General features: G+C 38.2%; 1 protein-coding gene across 6 annotated transcripts in view; it reads left to right on the plus strand.

Annotated features, from left to right (window-relative positions):
- The window catches only part of PKNOX2 (PBX/knotted 1 homeobox 2), a 241,334-nt gene that overhangs the window by 167,874 nt on the left and 51,593 nt on the right, over nucleotides 1–21,867 (plus strand). For 5 of the 6 annotated variants that reach the window (XM_072425881.1, XM_072425882.1, XM_072425883.1 and 2 more), the window contains exon 5: nucleotides 10,797–10,906. The exons of the other annotated variant lie outside the window; for it this stretch is intronic. In XM_072425881.1, the coding sequence (XP_072281982.1) occupies nucleotides 10,820–10,906 (87 nt within the window). In that variant the 5' untranslated portion in view covers nucleotides 10,797–10,819. The remainder of the gene's footprint in view (nucleotides 1–10,796; nucleotides 10,907–21,867) is intronic. 6 annotated transcript variants of the gene reach the window in all.

The raw sequence follows: 21,867 nt of genomic DNA on the forward strand, positions 1-21,867 counted from the left end.
AACTTTATGAACAGACCATAAAGATCTACAATTCATGGTACCCAATCGTCACTGTATATGGTTTTAGCTGATGAGGTCTTTGTGGTTACTAAGCTACAAACTAGTTAAAAGAAATAATAGTTTGGTTTGATGTTTGTTGATTCTGAAGGCCTGGTTGAGAATGTTTGACATTATTCATGTCTCTGTGCCCTTTGTAATAAACATGGCTGGATTTACCATTAGGCACATACCTTTAGGCTTTTTGCTCTATATGTATTGGCCTGGTAAGAATAGTCATTATATGTAAGGGCTTTTAGAGTTTGTCACAATATTATAAACCAGGGTAGGACCAATGAAAAAAACTAAAAGAGGAGATCCTTTAAGAGGGGTGTTACAAAGTCCTCCAAAGCTTGGGTGCCCAAAAGCTCCAATGATGACAATTTGTCCCTGTTGTACATGAATAGACAGCAATGGCCCTATAATCATGATAATATATGTGAATAGACAGCAAGGTCAAATGCAAGAACATGATCTGGATATAAAGTCTGACACCTATCATACTGTAGAACACACACTTGTCATGTATAAAAAGAAATTGCAAAACATTCCTAGGCAGGTGAAGCTTTTTATAACACTGATATAACCTAACTGTACTGTGTGTCTGTCTGTCTATGGAAGAGTACATTTGGGCTCATTGTAGGAGATAACTTACCTACACCACAAATTAATGAGAATGTTAGAGTTTACTTGTCCTATGCAGGTCTGTCTAATACCCGTAAAAGTAGAATTATGAAAGTTGATTGATTCAACAAAATACTTAAAAGAAAACAACGTTCGTTGTAGAGCATAAAACCAATACTTCTATGACGGTATGCTCCAACCCAGATAATACTCAGATTTTATTATTTCATCTTTAACCTTTTATAAAAAAGAATGTTTGGTAAAAATAAATCATTTAATGTTTTGAAGACAATTCGAACTATTTTAAAAATTAGTGTAAAAGCAGTGGATGAATCATACACAGTGGTCAATTATGTTTTTTGCTTTAATGTTTAGGTATATATTATATATAATATTATTATTATTATTATTATTATTAAGGTAAAGCTAAAAAAAATCCAGTGAACCTTTGGGAATATACTTTTCAAGCTCAATAAGAAGTTCTCTTGCCTTTTGTTGCCAGTTGAGGTCCAGTAGGCATCAAATGGCACCAGCTCACCTTCCTCTATGAATGGTGTCCATTTGGTTTTGGTAGTTCAATCCATAGCTCGATTCGGTCTATTTATGGGCTTCAAGATTTTTTTATCCATCATGTTCTGGACTTATAAAGCAAATTCCCAGAATTCCACAGCGGGAGAATCGGAATGGTCTAACTTTCAGAAAGTATGTTGCAGTTGTATGGGAATGGGGCTTAAGTTTTATGACACACAAATGAAAGACTTGGCAGCAATTCAAAGAAACAGAATCGGTGATCATTTGCAGGCTCCGGCCAGGGAAAGGTTTAAGACATATTCGTGATTTTCTAGGAAATGTAGGCACATTACCATATGGTCACAATGTCATGTGGTATGTATACACATGGCCAGATCATGAAATATGCTTTTTCCAGAAGTAGATAAGGTGGGTTGGGTAAATGATGTCTGTAATAAAAATAATACATTTTAATCAACTTGGAGTTGGTTGTTTGAGCTAAAATCTCTTCTGTTGGTATTCATCCCACAGATCCCTTGCAATGTTCTGCTATGTTCTATATCTGAGAACCACAGCACAGCCATTCGGTTTAGTCATATTAAATGAGCCCATAGACATTAGAGAAAATGTGGTCAAAATTAATAATCATTTTTGGATTATTTTGGAAAAAGGGCCTATGAATCAACCCAAAATGTGAATTGCTCTGCCTAAATATTTTCCGGTGAATGCTGGGTACTGCCACATTTTTGCAGCATGTATACATATACTGTACAGTATCTAAAACACAAAGAAAAGTGAAATAAGCCAAATACAACTAGGATTCAGAGAACATTTTGTTCATGAACAGAAAATAATGTTTTGTTAGCCAAACAAACATACAGATGTTTATGGAGGAATAATCATACAATAACACGTTCTAAACAAACAGAGGTAAAATAAACAGTTTTATTAACAGTTTCAACTTGGTCTCATTTTTTTTCTCGATGGAAACTTTTTTATCTTAACTTAGTTAAGAGATAAATACGATAAAAATTAGATGGTGACTTTTTGCTGGTCATTAGATCTATAATTCTACCAGAATTCATAGTGAATGGGAACCTCTTCAAATGTAGCTCCTTATTTGTGCAGGCGAGTCTCTGACTTTTGGGAAAGAGACACAATATAATCGGTTCAGAGTAGAACTGCGTGCAGAGCAGCTGTATTTTGTACAGACACAGCCTGGCCATAGACATTAAATTATACCTAGCAGACCCATAAAAGTAGTACAATCTTATCTATCAAAAATACACATGCAGCAATGGCAGATAATGCTGAAATTCTGGTGCCAATTACAGTAAGTATTTGTGCATATTAAAAATCTTTATGAGGAAAGAATAGATCTGAAGAAAGATTTTTTATCAGACTGAAGATGGCAGAAAAGTTTCAGCTCTGCTTTTTTACAAATGATATCTATGGAAGATAATTTGTATGAATAATCACTCCTAAACAAACAAAGGAATTCAAACTCCATGTTTCTTTAGACCATTATCCAATAGATGGTATATCTGTAAACTTTTCATAAAAATGAAGTGTCTGGGAAACATGCAGGATGCTCCCTAATAATATTATTAATAATTAAGCAGTATTTATATAGCGCCAACATATTACACAGAGCTGTACATTAGATAGGGTTGCAATGACAGACGGTGCCACAGGAGGAGGAGAGGACCCTGTCCTGATGAATTTACAATTTAGGAGATGGGGTAAGTATCACACAATGGGAGGGTAAAAAAAAGTTCAAAAACATCCTGGTAGGTCATTTGGTTTTCTCTACAAAAATTGGCCTTAGATTGTGTTAATACCATAAGACCATGGTAGGGATATTAGACTGTGAGCCCCTTTGAGCAACATTTAGTGACATGACTAGGAACTTTGTATAGTCATATAATATATCAATCCCCTATACATTACAATAGTAGTAATGGTAATAATTTGTTCTCTTTGCTATTCTGTGTTCCACTTTTTAGTTTGAAAAAATGTTTTGGATAGGTAGAGGATATACAAAAAAGTTCTGTGAACAAGTTCTACATTTAAAGTTGGTTTTATTGCACCATTTTTTTTCTATCACCTGAAATTGATTGCTTGTGGTTCTTCTGCAAACAAGTTTCAAGCAATGAAAAAAATAATTTTCCATGTCAGCAGTGATTATACAATGTGATCTGGCAACTAAATGAACTGCTGGTGTCAAACATTTGTGATTCAATGCAAATCAGTCTGTTGTATGATCCAATTCTGTGTTAAATTGCCATATACTGTACTGTTAGACATTTGCATTATCAAATAAATGATCAATATATCCATGATACTAATTGTTTATCAGGATTTTTGCTGAGCAATCCTTAATATTAATTAGATTTCTGGAAAAAACCCTAAACTACCTCCTATTGTGTGATACTTCCCCCACCTCCTAGATTGTAAGCTCTTCGGGGCAAAGTCCCCTCCTCATTCTGTATCACTGTCTGTATCTGTCTGTCATTTTCAACCCCTTTTTAATGTACAGCTCTGCATAATATGTTGGCGCTATATAAATCCTATTTATTAAAAATAATCATAATATTAACTATTAGCACCACTGGCTTTGTATCACTCAATCCAGTACAAAGCTGTGCACCTATTGCTTTCCTTTGTGCCCTCACTCAATTGATAAAGAAATAAGGTTTTCCTATCAATGCTCAATTGTCATTTAAATCAAAAGCTGTCAATAAAGACTGCCCTAGTTTTTGGTATTTTTTATCAATAAAATGTTTTTAACAAATTTGACATTTAATAAATCAAATCATATAATATTGCATGGTCAGCTTTAGTTACAAAAAGAAAAAAGTTTACATTGGCAATAATACAAATTTAAATTGGGAGACCAAGACATTGATAATATTGGACATAACTCCCAACATTCTAAATGAAAAGTTTCAGAAAGCCAATCAGATTACAAATGTCACTTCCTGTTTAAAACATTGTGGAAGAATCATTCTTCACCACTTTCCCTTTCATTTACTTTGTATACAAGGCCAAATGCTGTCAAACAAATAAAATAAATATAATTTCATTAAAATGAAACTTGATACACATTTTTTAACACCCAATTATTATTTTTTTGTTTGCTAAACACATTTTATAAGAAGGAAAACTTGTTTAAATTCAGAAGAGGTCAGTCCTAGACAACAGAACCATAGAACTCGCTGATTTTGTAGCAGAACAAGAAATCGGCGCAGATTCATTCCCGATCTTATAGAGATAATAAGTATAAATGTGCATGAGATGAACCTATAACACGTGAAAAGTTGGAATCGAGAAGTGATAGCAGGAATGGGACAATATTCAAAGTTTATAATATGGGCTAAACACTGGAGAAAAGGGTACGGAGGTTTTTTTAGGAGTAAGACTGCCATCTGAAGGAGAAACTGGGTTAGAACAGAGTGAATCCATGGAAAAATTAAAGGGGGTTTACCTGTAGATTTTTTTTTGAATTTTGAATTTTATAATATATAAATGATCATTTTTTTAGAATTTCCATTCACACAGTTTTTACATTCCCCCCCCCCCCCCCATGTTGTTGTGTGGACATTACAAGCAGAGAAAGGCCTCTTCAGATTTCATTGCAAAGTTCATCAGCATATAATCGCGTATGGTTCTCACAAACAAGCAATAAATTAGCACTACATGACCTTCTAAGTGACATATCATTCACACAGAATAGATCATTCATGGAGTTGGGGTGGATGAATTCAGTGCCACTGATAACAATGCAAATGAGTCCCCGGTGTGTCATAATTCTTATTCTTACAAACATTCGCCTCATTTTCATTGGCTTAACAATATTTAAGTGGTGCTTTTGTCACTTTTGTATTGTTTGATTAATTTCTAAAATACAATGGTGTAATAAGATGGAATTCTTCTTTAAAGGGCAACTTGATAAATTACCCTCAGCCCATCCGTTCTTGTCACTCAGCTCATAATGTTATGTAATGTTAGTACAGGCACACAATCCGATGGCCCTTCTATTCACCACATTGGCTGCTTTTATATTTGGTGACTTGGCCATAGGGAGTATTGGGCAGCCCCATTGGCCCTGATTTATTAAAGCTCTCCAAGGCTGGAAAGGATACACTTTCACCAGTGAAGCTGGGTGACCCAGCAAACCTGGCATGGATTTCTTCAAAGTCACTTGCTATTTGTTAACAAATGTTTTCAATCCTGGTCCTGGTGAATCCTGGAGCAGATCCATTCATGGTTTGCTGGATCATCCTGATGAAATTGTATTCATTCCAGCCTTGGAAAGCTTTAGTAAATCAGGCCCATTGCATGAATTGACACATATGTACTGGAGATGTGCGATGTACACACATGTAATGAAGCTGTGTGTTACACTTTAAAGTCAATTACACACGGATATGGAGCAGCCAGTACTCTTATCAATGGAATACCTGCAGACTACACCAAGGGGTCTATTTATAAAGTAGTGAATCATGCATTCAATAAAACATTCCCTGGTGGACAATAATTATTGCCCATAAAACACTTGAAGTTGGAGAAATAATTATTGCCATTGAAACACATGGACCTGGAAGATTCTACAGCAGGGAATGTTTCAGTGAATATCAGTTCATTGCTTTATAAATGAACTTCTAAGAGAAGTAGTATTCTATACACTTTATTAAAGGTTCAGCTGACCATACAATGTCCGAGAGCTGCACAACCAGTATAAATGATTAATACTTCTGTGATTACGATCATTTAACTGCCATGCACCATCTTTAAAGCCTAATTTCAACAACACAACATAATCCTCATACATCGGAGCAATTTCCATTTCTGTCCAATAATTTCTTAGATTTGCAATGACCTAGCAAAGAGCACAGGATGATGACCAGACTTTGTCCTTTTAAAGTTTAGCAACACAGCTTGGTCACCTTCCTGTCCCCAATTCTGAATACTCTGCTCCCTCCGGCTTCAAGGATACAATTTATACTAAAAGTACTATTAAATCTATATATATTTCTATTTTTGTAAAAAGTAAAACAAATGTATACGTATAAATAAATATATATATATATTTATATCAACCCCCTATAATCTTGTGGATTTGCAAGGAGTTGCAGGGATTAATAAATCCCATTCTCAGCATCTCCCCTCGCTCACAATAAATGAATATTCTGCATTTTCCTCCACCTGAGCCACATGAGAGTAATAAATACCCTGGCCTGAAATTTATGGTAATCCCTCAGCCAATATTTCTTTTCTTTCTTGATTAGAAATCACTTGCTCCAGCCGGGCTGTGTCTTCATCTGCAATTACTGTTTGATTATTTCAGCTCTGTATTTGCGGGTAGCGCCAGCGGGCCCTGCTTTGCCTCCGTGTTGTGCCTCCAGTAAAACAAACACATACCATTATCCCGGCTTGGTGGCTGCCGCCGACAATGTTACAAAAACAATCTGGGTTGATTGCGCACAGGTCGCCTACTGAGTCTTTACCAATGTTTTTTTATTTTATTTTTACATCGCTATTAACCCCTGTATAATATTGTGAGCAACAGATTGTCAGAGAGAGGGGTTCCTATCCAATGTTTATTTCTCTACACACAAACTGGGCATTGGTAAAAACTCTGTATAGGTCAATGCTCTTCTTGGAGGTCACATAAGCATTAATTACAGAAAATTGGATACATGACCGAACCCAAAAGTCATTTTTGAAAACAGTTTCTCTGTAAAAAAAATTAATCTGTGTGTTATCAATGTAGGGTAAAGCAAAACGTTACCCTTAGTACACAGACCACATATACTTACCTACTGTTCACAGTACCCTCCACTTCCCACCATTCATTGGACAATTGTCAACGGAAAGCCCATGCAAGGAGTTTTATCGTATCCAAAGCTATGGATCCTCTGGGTTCAGCATTGTTACATAGTCACGCTCTCCTCGACACATAAGAGTACCCAGAAGTCACATGCTCCTCCATACATAAAGGTACCCAGAAGTCACATGCTCCTCCATACATACAAGTACTTAGAAGTCACATGCTCCTCCATACATACAAGTACTTAGAAGTCACATGCTCCTCCATACATGAAGTCACATGCTCCTCCATACATACAAGTACTTAGAAGTCACATGCTCCTCCATACATACAAGTACTTAGAAGTCACATGCTCCTCCATACATAAAAGTACCCAGAAGTCACATGCTCCTAAATACATAAAAGTACTTAAACATCATATGTTCCTCCATATTTGAAAATACCCAAAAGTCACATGCTCCCCCATGCATAAAATTACCCAGAAGTCACATGCTCCTTCATACATAAAAGTACTTAGAAGTCACATGCTCCTCCATATTTGAAAGCACCCAGAAGTCACATGCTCCTCTATACATACAAGCACTTATAAGTCACATGCTCCTCCATACATACAAGTACTTAGAAGTCACATGCTCCTCCATACATAAAAGTACTTAGAAGTCACATGCCGCTCCATAACTGAAAGCACCCAGAAGTCACATGCTCCTCCATACCATAATGCAGTAGGAATTCCATATGCTGTCCTCTTCTGTGACATGTAGTGTTATGGCAGCAGCACCTCCTCCAATTACTCCAAATGACAGTCTTATGTGAATAGTGATTTAGTTTTTGTAAAGCATTCTGGCATAAGTTGGTGCAATTTGGGATGATCACATAGTAACCAACTTGTTGGCTGGGATGTACGGATTGAGCTTGATTGTGTGTTGTGATTTACTTTTCATCACCAAAAAATAATTTTTAAAAACATTTACTAGAACCAAAAAATATTGATTATACAAACCATAGGTAGGGCATGTCAGGCTACCCCTCCTACCTATTTCTCCTACAAAATCCATGTTGCCCTAAAACTTCACCAAACACCTAAGTTCTACACCTAACTGTTCCCTTTTAGTTCACCCTAAAGTTAAAGCCTGAATGAACTCTAGCAGATGGGACCATTGCTTTGTGGGTGAAAGCAGTAGACTCTCTTCAGAGGTTCTTCATAACTCCCCCGCTGATTGCAAATCTCTAGCTCCATAGGGAACATGTGAATTCTCTGCAGAGAAACCACTGCTTCCAAGCAGAGACCAAGGATCCATCTCTGCAGGCTGTGGTTGCTTTCCAAAGACAGCAAATTGTGAATGTTTACACAATTTTTTTGTACTAATACAAGCGGAATGTATTTAGCTGATATGAACTGAAAGTTTGGTTGAGATTTAACATTTACCCTTTAAAAACAACCCAACCCTAAAATTACCTTAACTTTATCACTTTACTGACTCTCCTTCCCAAGCAACCCTTGACTATTGCAAAAAAATTTTGAGAAAATAATCAATGTAGTGGTTTGTTGGGATTTTATTAATGAATAGTAATTTGCAGAACTTGTTTTTATGTATCACAAACATATCACGCACATGGTGTGACGCCAAGCTGGAAGGCAGCCATTTCTTGTTAGCGTGTTTCAGGCCGTGTGAAAATGTTGCATGTTCCTCACATGATGTATTTCTTGTGGTGATCATTTATTTTTAATACAGTTAGTCCTTTCTGTATCATAGCGCCTCCCCGGATCTGTGTTTATTATGTACACTTTTTACCCAGCTGTGGTTTGTTTACCCTGCATTCAATTTTCCAAATCTTCATTTCCTCCTTGCTCTTTCCGAAATGTGTGTTACGGAGTCAGAGGCGTACAACTGGCACCCTGTGAGTGCTCCCTGCCTCACTTTATTGTGTTATAAGAAAAAAAAATAAATGAGACTCTACCATCTCTGGAGTGTACCACCTCCCGGAGCATTGCCGACCATTAATTGCCTACCAAGCTTAACCCCTTGGTGCCCTGACAAACAGTTGCGGCAGTAACAGCATGTTAATTGGTCTAATGGGTTTAATGTCAACACACCCTAATTAGCTGATAAATAACAAGCTCGTTATTTTTTTCCTGTCTGAATTTCATAGTGTGTATTATTAATATCCTAGTATCAGTATTCATTTGTAAGTGATGGGTTCTATGGACCTATAAACAGCGGACATTTGGTATTCCCGGTTGTGCAATGCCTATCCTTAGTGATCGCTATCTAGCTGAACATTGATGTACACTGTGCAGATCTGGTTGGGTTAGGAATTGGGAAAATGGATCAGCATACTTCCCTTGAAATTATTACCAATACCACCAAACTGTCTATATGTCAGAAATGTCAAAACTACCTAAAACTTGTTTGTGTGGCATGGAAAGGGTCCTCTAAACCCAGTTTCCATGGAACACTAGGGTTCCTCCAGAGGTTGCTGGGGGTTCCTTGAGCAATGGTAGTTTGTACCTCTTAGGTCAGTTTAGGTGACACCAATGATATTTTTGGCTTTCTGTAAGGGTGACATTCCAATGGCCATCAACAAATAGAGGTATCTTCCCAATGAACACCACACTAATATACTGTGGGAGGGTTGTAACTATAGTAAGGGTTCCCTGAAGATCTGAAAGTTAGTTCAGAACTCTGCAATGTTACACTTTGTCATGTTTCATGAAACACAGATCTATATTATATAGGTATATTTGGGACAGCGACCACCTACAGTCATTTTTCCATTGTGGACCTATCAATCTGACGAGGGGTTCTCTAAGACCTGAAAGTTATTTAAGGGTTCCCCCATGTTAAAAAGCTAGAGAAACACTTCTCTAAGGTAGCAGTGGTAGAAGAACTTCATACCTATAGGTAGGTATCCCAGATACATTTGTTCATGTGAAGTTTTTCACAAGACTATACTGGACTAATCTGTAGACTTAAAGCTGAGCTCTGATTAGCAAATATCTAAATACAAGAGGATTGTGTATTTGTATGTGAATCTTGTATTGTTTAACTGTAGCTGAAAAAGGTCCAATCGCCATCCTGGCCTTCTTTTTGGCACAACTTTGTAAATCTCAATTCTGGCTGGATAAAAAAACAATTTCTTCCATACATTCATTCTTTAGATATAGGTTGTTGCCTGGAGTTCGGATCCAGCCATAAGGTCTGGCCTTGCATATGGTTGTAGACATATGGTTATGGATTTGGGGTACTTGTATTCCCAAAATTTGCAATGCGCAATTTTTTTTCCCTGGTTTGTGGCTCTGGGCTCACATGATGCATCATTCTCAAAAGAAAGAATTAAAAATAATATATTAGTGCACATCAAATACAAAATGGCTAATTGCTGACTCAATGAGGTCAACTTCACCCAAAAATTGGTATTCAATGGTTGCTGGCAAACTCATCTATATAGTTTCTAATATCTCTCTCAGTTGCCAAGGTCAGTAGAGGGTTTCATATGCCATTTTTTATATTATATGGACTCCACAAATAATTGTCCATTAAGTTGTAAGATGATATCTTTATTTTGAGTTTTTGGGAGAAGGTAGAAAGACACTACCATAAGAAACATGTCTGAGATGTAAGTCATCTTATCAATGAGTGATTCAACAAACTGCTGCATACCCAAACCTTAAGTAACCTTTGGCTGAAGTTGACCTTTAATTACTTGTAATGGTTTCTCTTTATACAAATATATATTTATATAAAAAAGAAAGACACAGACTTTTTTTAATCACCTTTCTCCCCCTCAACAGGGCTCTAGATGTGAATCAATCCCATGATGCAACATGTGTCCCCAGCACCAGCTCTATCAATGATGGCCACCCAGAGTGTGCCTCCACCCCCTTACCAAGAGAGCCCACAGGTGAGTGCAGAGAAAGCCTGGGAGCAGGATGTGCTCACTGGAAACCCCATTGAAACTGGCATTACACATTGCAGTCCGATTTTTTAACTGCCAACTGCTGTGCAATGCAAGGACCTACCAGATAATGTTGGCATAGGTCTTCATATTACGTAGCTTGTCCAATCAGACTGTAACATGTTTGGCCAGTTTTGCCCACTTCACCACCAGCTTTGTCTGATAAAGAACTAGGTGTGCCCCCTCTCCTTACCCACCCTACCAAGGAGAAAAGACAGCAGCATGTTGGGACATTTCCCTTCTGTACCCCAGCCAATAACAAGCAAGGTTCTTTCTTATTCCTAATACATACCATAGGCCCACCGTATTTATTTTTTGCATGTGGCATCTTTAGTAGTGGGCTTTATTTGCCATCTAAAGATTTACTAAAACCTTTACTGCATGAATTAGTTTGTATTTACAGCATGTGCATTACCGTTATTATTTTTTTCTTCTGTATTTTGACTGTTAAGTCACAATATTTAGGGGTGTTATCATTCTTTTTTCGGATAACTATATTTATAAAGTACTGAAAACAGCCTGTAGTGAAGAAATGTACACAGAACTCCCTAGCTGGCCTGTATTATTAGGAAAATTTACTTACCATACCTTAAATTCAGCACTTACTGACCCATGTAATTGCAGCCACAATGGAGTAATGCATCCTCCAAGTTCACAACAGTTGTACTAAGCTTTTAAGCATCTCATCTTGACTTGCTGTTTTCTCTCAGGAGTTCTGATTTCTCCCATTCCTTCCTATCTCCCCACAGTGACCCTTCAGTAACTGCATCTTGTTACCCCATAAAGGCAGTGACAAAGCAGCCATCCAAGATTCTGATATCTTATGTAAGCACAAATCATGTTCTTTTGGTTAGGGATTAGGTTTAGCTGAGCTGCTGAGAAAGGTACTTGGACTGTAAGATTTAAGGATGAATTACTCCACAGTGCCAGGAGCAACAGATATTAGTGAGGACATCAATGCTATTAACGCCTAATTTCTGCTGGTACACAGCCTGGTCACAGATTCATTTAAACATAAAGCAAAAGCCGGCAGAATATTCCATCCCTTACGCAAGCATCATCAAGTACAGATAACCTTATTCTAAACCATTTAAAAGGCCATGCTGGAAATGAAATATCCTGATACAGATTATGGTAGGACCTTCACGTTATCTGATTCTCCATATATCACCATAAATTCTGTCATATTTTATTCGTATTTATAAAACCAGCAGGGTATTTATGGGAAGACATTATTTTAATTAAAACAGCTAAGCTATACAGATGGGAGATTTAAACTCCTCAATGTTCCTTTAATTTATGGAAACACTTCTATATATGTCTGCATAGAAATGCCTATGATTCCTAAAATCAGATGTTTTATTACCTAAAATTTGTAAGAAAGGGCTAATTCTACTGCAAGGTCCTTTAAATTTAGCAGACACACTGATTTGTTAAATCTCTCTAAGACTGGGAGAATGTGGCTGATCCACGAGACTTGTAATGGATCTGGTGCAGAATTGAAAATGTTTTCCAACTAATACCAAATTATTTTTAAGTTTGTCCCATCACCCAGGTTCTCCCATGATAGTTTAGCTTCTCCAGTTTTGGAGAGCTTTATTAAATCAGGTCTAACCGCAAAATGTATTTCTAAAGATTCTCCAAATTGGCATTTTTGGGGGTTTGGAAGAAATTCTCCTCACTATTAGTGAGATGGAATATACGAGTGGCTATTTGGCATCCTTTTCTCAATAACATATCCTGCCCAGGTCTAGAATCCTGTGATATGCTGTAAAATATTGCGCATAGATGGCATAGTAAGAAGAAGTTTATAGCTCAGGACATGTACCTGGGAAGATCCCATGCTCCATTGCCATTCCCGGGACAAACACATAATTTTACAGGACGTAGGAGCACACTTCAGCAACAGAAACATTGCCCAACCTAGTTGCGCTAGAAAACGGGATTGTCTACATCCGGTACCTATATTTTCACTTTAAGATGGCAAGATTGGATGGGATCCCAAATGTTGGTTGAAAGTGTGTTATGTTTTGTTTTGTTTTGTTAATGAGGTTTAATGAGATATGTTTAACCTAACTAACCAGCTATGTAAGTCCCCAATGACCTCCCGAACATTTTGTATGAATGATGTCAGTTCCTTTTCACAGAATTTGGGTTGTAAAATTTAAATCAAATGTCAATGACGTTCCTTGTTTACCTTTGTCTGTGTTTAATGTGTTATATTACCCCCCAGAGATGTCACTAGACTCCACTGTAATATGTGAATCAAGAATGTTCTCATTTTTAATGATTAGTATAATGCACACAAATGTCCAATGGAGGGCAGAGTCACCAAAGGGCCCTCGTGCAAGAATACTTGATCCTCCTCTATGGAAAAGGGAAGGGAAGAGAATGAGCGAGCGGCGCCATGCTGCACTCTCCTCCCTTCACTTGCATTGCGGTCATTCGTTGCTTGTCGTTCGTGGATCCACCGGGAAGGATCCATGAACGACGACGGAGGCCCGCTGTACACAGGTCAGATTCTTATCCGATACTAGCCCTAAGCGATAATCATCAGATGAAAATCATCTAACATGTGTATGTAGCTTTAATTACTGTGTATCAATTCACAACTAAATAAAAGTGAATTGTGTGTAAGTTTGCATGGCATTATGATAGATTTCAGCGCCCATTTGCTCCACATCAAGTCATATAGAGCCTGGAGTTCTAGATGGGCCCCTGTGCAGATGTACAGTCTGTACAAATTGTATGTCCACCTCTGCAAATGCCTCATATTCCCCCCTTTTTGCAAATGCTACAGTAATCAAAAGCTTAAGCGTTAGAGTTTCTTTTATCTGCCGTGGTGTTAATTCCATTGGTATAGGGACGGAGACAGGTACTCCCTAGGTGCTCCCTCCCCAGAGTCCTGGTCTCTGTAGTGGTTGAATCTCTGTTGTGAATGTAAACCTGTAAACAGCTCAACACTAAAATGTAATCATTATGTTATATGTTTGTGATTAATGTGTATGTTTTTGTGAACTCAATATTTGGATCACAGTAACTTCCTGATAAATTACAAATATGAACAATAAAGCTCCCATATCATTTTCTCTGGTCAAGGGTAATGCATTGATTAGTATTCTTTCAGTGATAGAAGAAAAATATGAAGGACACCCCAACAAAGTAATGAAATTCTCTATTATGATACAAATACACCATATCTGAACTGTGTTACCTACCAAAAGACACAACATGAACGCAAGCATGCACATGAATTATTAGCATAGTACATGAGAGGAACACCTTTCAGAAGACGTAGCTCTGTAGACTTTGTGCTACACCATCCACCTTCTGAACTTTTATCCACCCCTGAGCCCTCCAAACCCCCTTTCCCTATTGTCTGCTGACATACAAAGCTTGGACCCCCAATTGATGCCTGCATTAAAAATTTTCATCTGGTATGTGCTGACGCTTTTCATGTAATTGCACTCCTAACTGATTTTTTTCATGACTTGCAAAATGCGTGGATTGGGATTGTGTTATATATATTTGCTTAAAGTTATTTTTTTATTTCACATGTTCTCAGCATAGGATTGTCGTCTTCAAGCTGTGCTAGAACGGCTTGACTGATAAATTCTCTTGCGCCCCGCTGGTGCGTGCTATTATGTATTACTCACCATTTTTATGCCACGATTGCTTTTTCTGCAGATCACAATATCTGCTATTTATTATTACCATGAAACCTCAATAGTGGCAATATTCAATGTTCAGCTATTCGCCAGTTATGTAAAGTTCAACATCTGGGAATCAGTGGTCTAGTATGGGCTTTCCAGTAAAGCAACATGATCCGTTGTCAACAGCATAGCCTTTCCCTCTTACACATCTGTTCAGCAATGTGTGAAGTTACCCAAAAACATAAAGAGATTGTTAATGGATAGAGATGTGTTTGGACTAATTAGGAAACAATTTCATGCCAGCAGGTTGCTACTTTCCATCCAACCCCCCATGCAAGTTGTATGCTTAGCTGTCCCCATTCCACTGAGATCTTCACTGTGCAGGCTCCTGGTTCCTCAAAGCCTCTTTAAATTTCTTGAACATACCCGACTTCTCTCTCAGATGTGTACAACAATCTCCATTCTTTTCTCTTGGAGACATTATATTCAATCAGTGTATGAATTCTCCACGTGAATAAAATACAATTAAATTGCTGGAGGAACTTAGCCTAACAGAAAAGAATTTGCGCAGTTAGCACCAAACAGGCTGCTCATCAAAGTGACTACAGATGAATATAAGACTGGGGCAAAGAAGCAACTAAATGGAGAAGAGTTAGAACCTCTATCAGGGCTTGTTCACACAAAACGTCATGTTGCAGTGCATTTTCTGCTTACCAGATACCCAAGGTACTCCACTAAACTCTTCAGTTACGAGTGGTTAAGATTTTTCTGAATTTTAGTAAATGCCTGAAAAATTCTAGGAATGGGTTTCTAGCAAAGTGATTGGCTTACACAGTAACTATAGGGGTATAGGAAGGGCAAACGTCATTTGTTTGGAAGCCTTCATTTTCTCAAATTCCTCTAAAATGCCTTTCATATGCTTACAAACACCCAAAACTGCTTAGCAAGCATTTGGAAAGCGTTCCTCAAGTCTATGGAAGTGGTTGACCAGACGGCCATCTATGAGACAATGCGTGTAGATTAAAATACTGGAAAACAACTTGTTTATCCGCCTTTATGTGTAAACCCTTGGTGTCCTGTTGCCGCATTCTTCATTCTTGTCCTTGTGACAACCTTAGAACAAGATCACAATTTGAGAAGTAGTCTTCCCCTCAGAAATGCAGACAGCAATCAAAACCTGGGGATCTAAATCCAAAGCCAAACATCAATTCCACTTTAAATCTATGAGCTTTAAAAAAACTATATTCCCAAATCTTGGAATGTCTGTTGGGATGCACAGACATGAGATACTTGTTGCTTAGTACAAGGGGGTCCTGAGAAGTTCCTGGCTTTGCCCTGAAAGAAAGGGAGCCAGAGATATGAAATAACACATTTATTCAACATATTCCCCCCTTGGACTGATGCACTTGGTACAGCGTAGTTGCAGCTTTTCTAGACCTTTCAAATAAAAGTCCTTTGGTTGGGCCGCAAACCAGGTCTCAGCAGCATCTTTGACATCAGAAATGTCCTCAAAACGTTGCCCCTTCAGGTGTTTCTTCAAATTCGGGAACAGATAATAGTCCGAAAGGGCCAGGTCAGGTGAGTATGGGGGATGGTTGACAAACTGGAAACCCAGGTGTTCAATTTGGCAGCCACAACGTTGGACATGTGTGCAGATGCATTGTCCCGCAAAAAAAAACTTCATGACAACCCGTAACTCCAACGACGTGAAACTTGCTTGTGGCTCTGCCATCACAGCTTCTCACTAAAAGAAAAAAATTTTTTAAGAATCGCAAAGACCTGATATTTGCACAGTTACATACTAAGATATTAGGCTGTCATATGCCCCCACACTCATGTTTCTATTTCATCAGGAAGGGGGCAAAGCCAGGAACTTCTCAGCACCCCCTCGTATAGCCAATTGATGATCATCATCTGACATTCAGTCAAATCAAAGAGAATAAGGCCAGTTTAGTCTTTTGGTATTTTTGCTTTCCTTGTGAATAGACCTCTATCCCAGGGTGTCTGGCTGCCTCAATTGACATCAACATGATGATATAAGAATATCTCCAACATCTCCGACTTCCATCTTTGTCCTTGGCATGATTATTTTTTGGCCAAATGATTTTTTCATCCAAAGCTATACTTTTTAAATTTCATAGCGCTTTTACATGCTCTTCTTCCTAATTATGCAATAATAGAAGTATTGATCTTATTCGTCGGCCTTTCCAACATTTTTTGGCACAGATATTGATGACAAATGCTGTACTCTTTAAAATGTATTCTTAAGAACTTTGCTATTTGGCATTTGAGGTCTCTTTAGCCTCTGAAAGTGATTATTGTCCAGCCAGTTTCTCCCACAGTTTACTTTTTGCAAAGTCAGACATTTCAGCACTCCTAGTCAACCCTTCTTAATAGAAGATATTCTAAATCTTCCTTCTTGGGAGCTTTACAGCTGCTGACCATACTAAGGTCCACCACAAGTTGGCTGAAATAGCCTTCCTGCTGATTTCTGGAATTTGCTGACATAACTCAGGAGATCCCTATCACCACAACAGACACAGCTGATAAGAATCTGAGGTTTTGTCCCATTAACTCCTTCACAAGAGCCAACTTCAGAGCCATCTTTCTAATTGAATTTTAGCTTTCAGTGAATCCAAGGCCTATGATCCTATTATTTGTGTATGGATGCCAGCAGTCCAGACACCAAAGTACCCCTGTACCACTGTGTATGCTTGAAGTTCCTAAAGGGAAAACATTTATACCATTAGGAACAACCTTAACCATCTGGGGAGGCTGAAGCCTCTGGATTCCGCACAGATTCATCAGCAGCTGGAAGAGGTTTAGGGCTAAAAGGATTAGCTGAGAGAATCAAATACCTCGAATCTGCAGAAATAGAGGAGTTAGTTAAGTGTGAAGAGTCTAATTAAATTCACATTTTACTGCAAATAAACTCATCACAGCTGCTGAATGGCAGCCCCAGGCCTCCCCGGGGATTCAGCGCCCGGTCTCATCCTCCTCCTGCGTGTGTGACGATGGAGCACCTTGGTGCAGAAAAGAGAGGTCTATATGGTCTTAATCCCCAAGAAAAAAGAAAATCTATAATGCAAAAATATCATTTGAAAGAATTCAATTCGGGACAGTGATAGGTCACATGACCCATTCAGTTCCCTAAGCTTTTCAGTGTGCTGCTCGTTCTTCTTTTCAACTGCTGCAGAATGTCTGCAAAAAAAAAAACTGCATATGCAGAGGTCAATTTAGTGAATTATGCATGTCAAATAATCTATAGGTCCATAGATAATAGCAGCTGAACTTACATGCATATTGGGACTTGTTGTAAGAAGTAAGCTTAGTCCACATACACACATTTTCCAAGTTGGTCCATTATAAACCACCAATCCCCATCACTACCACACCCTGCACATACATTTGGCCCATTGGGCGAAGCTTAAAACCTTCTAAAGCTACAAAGCAAAGGCTACACCAGAACCTTTTTAGAGGTCTCACAGCAGCGAATAATCTTTGCTCTCCTTAGCCATGCATCAGAGGACTCCGCCACTATACAGCCAACGGGAAGAGTCTACTTCATTAATGCAGTGACATGGTCACCCTTACACTCAGTCCAGAAGGTAGCCTTGTAAGCCCTGTAACCTGGCATGTGATGTGACCATGGATTTGGACATTTACATCTTTTTTTCATTGCTGCAGACACTATACAGAGAAAATGTTGGGTATTATTTGTGGGGGCAGGGTCCCTGGCAGTACAAACATACAGTTAGCCATTGCAAACCTTTTTGTGCATAAGCTAGATTTTGGTGATGTTATTCCCGCAGCTTCTTTACTTTTTGATTGACTGGCTCAAACAAAGTATAGAGAAATCCTGACTTCACTAGCTTCATATTTGTTCCAAGTTAGTGATTTATAAAAGTAGGGAAGCCACTGGGTTAGTATGATGGCATTTAAAATACTCAGACAGAAACAAGTCTGCAATGGCAGCCTACAAATTGGAGTTATATTTATTTTATTTAGCAGTTCATGTTGGTCATTTTTAGGAAACACACACTATTGCTTTGTAACTTTTTTACATTTTTGTAAATTTTGTTGAACTTATATAAATACAATTATGGATATACAGAGTAAAAGTATGTAGCTGCTGTAACAGAATTGTATCCCCATGTACACTTTTTAACTTCCTTGCTGGCCTTGCCCCATGATGCCTCCTGTACACCTCATCGGTGACCAAACATGGGGAACGAATAAGGTTCCTCTTCAGGAGTAATATGGCTATTTGCAGATCATTGTGAGCTGTTGATAATTAGCTCTGATTTTCTCGTTATTGAGCTTGGCTCACTCATTTGCATAGTACATTTACATAGCATCGCTTGCTGTGTTTAGTAATAAATATTCATAGATGTGTTTCTGTGCATTTTTATGGGGAAAAGGTCAAATTGTAACAAATTATATTCTGTGTCTGTGCACGGTGTTTATACAGACAAGACCATCTGTGACACCGCGATCACCGACATGTTACTGATCTTATTTAGTGTTAAGTGTTTTCCGCAAGGTAAATATGTCTGAATGGTTATAAGGTGCCCTTAAAGGCACATTTAAAGGCATTTTCAGTACTTAGTGAAAAAAAAGAGCAAAAAGGATTCCACCTCTAGAGAAGAGGTGACCAATCTTTATGTTGTGGTTTAGAGCATCATTGAGCTTTCTTCTGGGACAATATTTGTCATATGGGCATTGATGACATCTAGGCACCCCAAAAATGGAACACAGGGCCGTATTTAAGGTTCTGACCCACTAGCCACTTTGAACTTGTTGGGTCAAACCTTAAATAGGTGCCTGTTCTTAGACCACCTGGTACACATAGTTTAATGTTACACTTAAAAGTGTCATTGCGCCTTCTTCTGGGACTGTTTTGTCATTTGGTCATTGATGATATCTAGGAAACCTAAAAAATGAACACAGGGTCTTAATTAAGGTTTTGATCCACTATTTACTTTGCAAAAAGGGGATCAAGACTATAAATTAGTACATGTTCTTAGGCAACTAGTATATAGAGTTTAATGTGTACGTTACAGATAGAAGTGTCATGGTGCTTTCTTCTGGGACCCTAGTTGTCATTGGTCATTGATGACATCTAGGGTACCCAAAAATTGACGCAGGTTCCTACTTAAGGTTTCGACCCACTAGCCACTTTAAACTTGTTGGGTCAAACACTAAATGGCTACCTGTTCTTAAACCACCTGGTACACATAGTTTAATGTGGTTATGTTACAGTTAGAAGTGTCATGGCGCCTTCTTCTGGGACCATATTTATCATTTGGTCATTGAAAATATCTAGGAAACCTAAAAATTACCTAATTAAGGTTTTGATACACTATGTACTTTGTAAAAATTGGGTCAAGACCTCAAATAGGTACGTGTCCTTAGGCAACTGGTATATAGCGTTTAATGTGTACATTACAGTTAGATGGGTCATGGTGCTTTCTTCTAGGACCTTAATTGTCTATGGGCTATTGATGACATCTAGGGTACCCATAAATTGATGCAGGTTCCTGTTTAAGGTTCTGACCCACTAGTCACTTGGAACTTGTTGGTTCAAAACCTTAAATAGATACCTGTTCTTAGACCACCTGGTACACATAGTTTAATGTGGTTATGTTACAATTATAAGTGTCATGGCACCTTCTTCTGGGACCCTATTTGTCATTTGATTATTGTTGACATCTAGGGACCCCAAAATTGAGTGCAGGGCCCTTTTTAAGGTTCAGACCCACTAGCTACTTTAAACCTGGTGGGTCAAAACCTATTTTAGGTTCTCAGGCCAATGGTACACAGAGTTTAATGTGGGTAGTGTGTAAATTGTAGTTGGGCACCAATCCTTTTATCACATGGCTTTCTGAGAATGTACAGTAGTTTTCCTAGTCAAATAAATATGTGATAAGTAAAGTAAAATAAAGTGAAATCCACAGCCACATGCAAACGCATGCACAAAATGGTTCCCAACTGTTCTCATTCAGTTGAACAGAAGGGGTTGGAAGGGGTTGGACGGTTGAGCCTGCAGTAGAACGCTGTGGTCAACAGTAATTCTGAAATGGCCCTTACACCTCCTCATTATGGCAATGGTCATGTGAAATAGGTTGATGGAAATATTAAATATTGCATAGTAATATGCATCTTTTAGAACCCATCAAGTGGAGTGATGTCTCATAAAGCATTTGCAGTTGAGCCTGCAGTAGAACTCTGTGGTAAGTGGTCACTACCAATTTCAAAATGACCTTTACACCTTATGAAGATATACAATGAAGGGTTAGATCTCTTAGTCTTGGTGGTGGGTCCACTTATCTGGTATAGGGCTAGGGTTCATCTCGGGCTTCTCTGTTAAGGTTTGGTCCTTGTCTGCAATATACCAAAATGGTACAAGAATGGTACAAGAACCAATATGTCTAATAGATATTTTTGTTTTTAAAAATTGTGCTTAATGAAAAGTTTACACATTTGGGTGATTTTAGTTTTGCTTAGGGATTAGTGTAATCTGTTCACTAAGCTTTCTTTATTAACTCTTTTTAGATATTATGCTCCATCCAGGCCTTGATGCAGGATGTGCCTTTGAGCTCCCGAAATGTGTTGGCCTTTTACAGAACATTTATTTTTTTCTGGACATAAGAAATCCTTGGGTCTACCATAAGAATCATGTGCATCTTTAAAACACAGCCCATTATGAAATAATTCCTTGATCCTGAAAAAGAAAGCACGAACCAATAGGAGTACAGGATTTGATTGGCTGTTTGTTAATAACAAAGACAACAGAGGGAGAATCCACAAATCCCTTTATCCTAATACCACCATATAAATTTGTGACAGCAAGCATGGAGCGGTAACATTTCACTTTCTGGTAAACATTACGTTAACTCCAATCGTCTACACACTGAGAAAACACTTTAGTTTCCCTTTTTAAATGTCCCACTTTCCCTGTATTTTGATCCAGCTGATACAAAATAAAGATTTATCTCAGAGAGGAGAAATCTATTTAGAGATAAACTCTGGCTCGCAGCCGCGCCACTCTCTGAATTGGCCCCCAGCAGCTGTATAAATGCGGAACTCCAGCGTCCTTCCCAGAGCTCAGTGCAATGAGAACGTCTCAGCTGGTGGCTGTTTTGAAACTTTGAGCTGACTGACTCCAGATTTACATTTTCATTGCATTCAGTGGCTGCTCCTTTTATCTCTGCTGCCTCTGTCCTTTTCAATTAGACTGCCAGTAAACGAGGA

Source organism: Pyxicephalus adspersus, chromosome 11 (assembly GCF_032062135.1).
Source record: "Pyxicephalus adspersus chromosome 11, UCB_Pads_2.0, whole genome shotgun sequence".
NCBI lineage: Eukaryota > Metazoa > Chordata > Amphibia > Anura > Pyxicephalidae > Pyxicephalus > Pyxicephalus adspersus.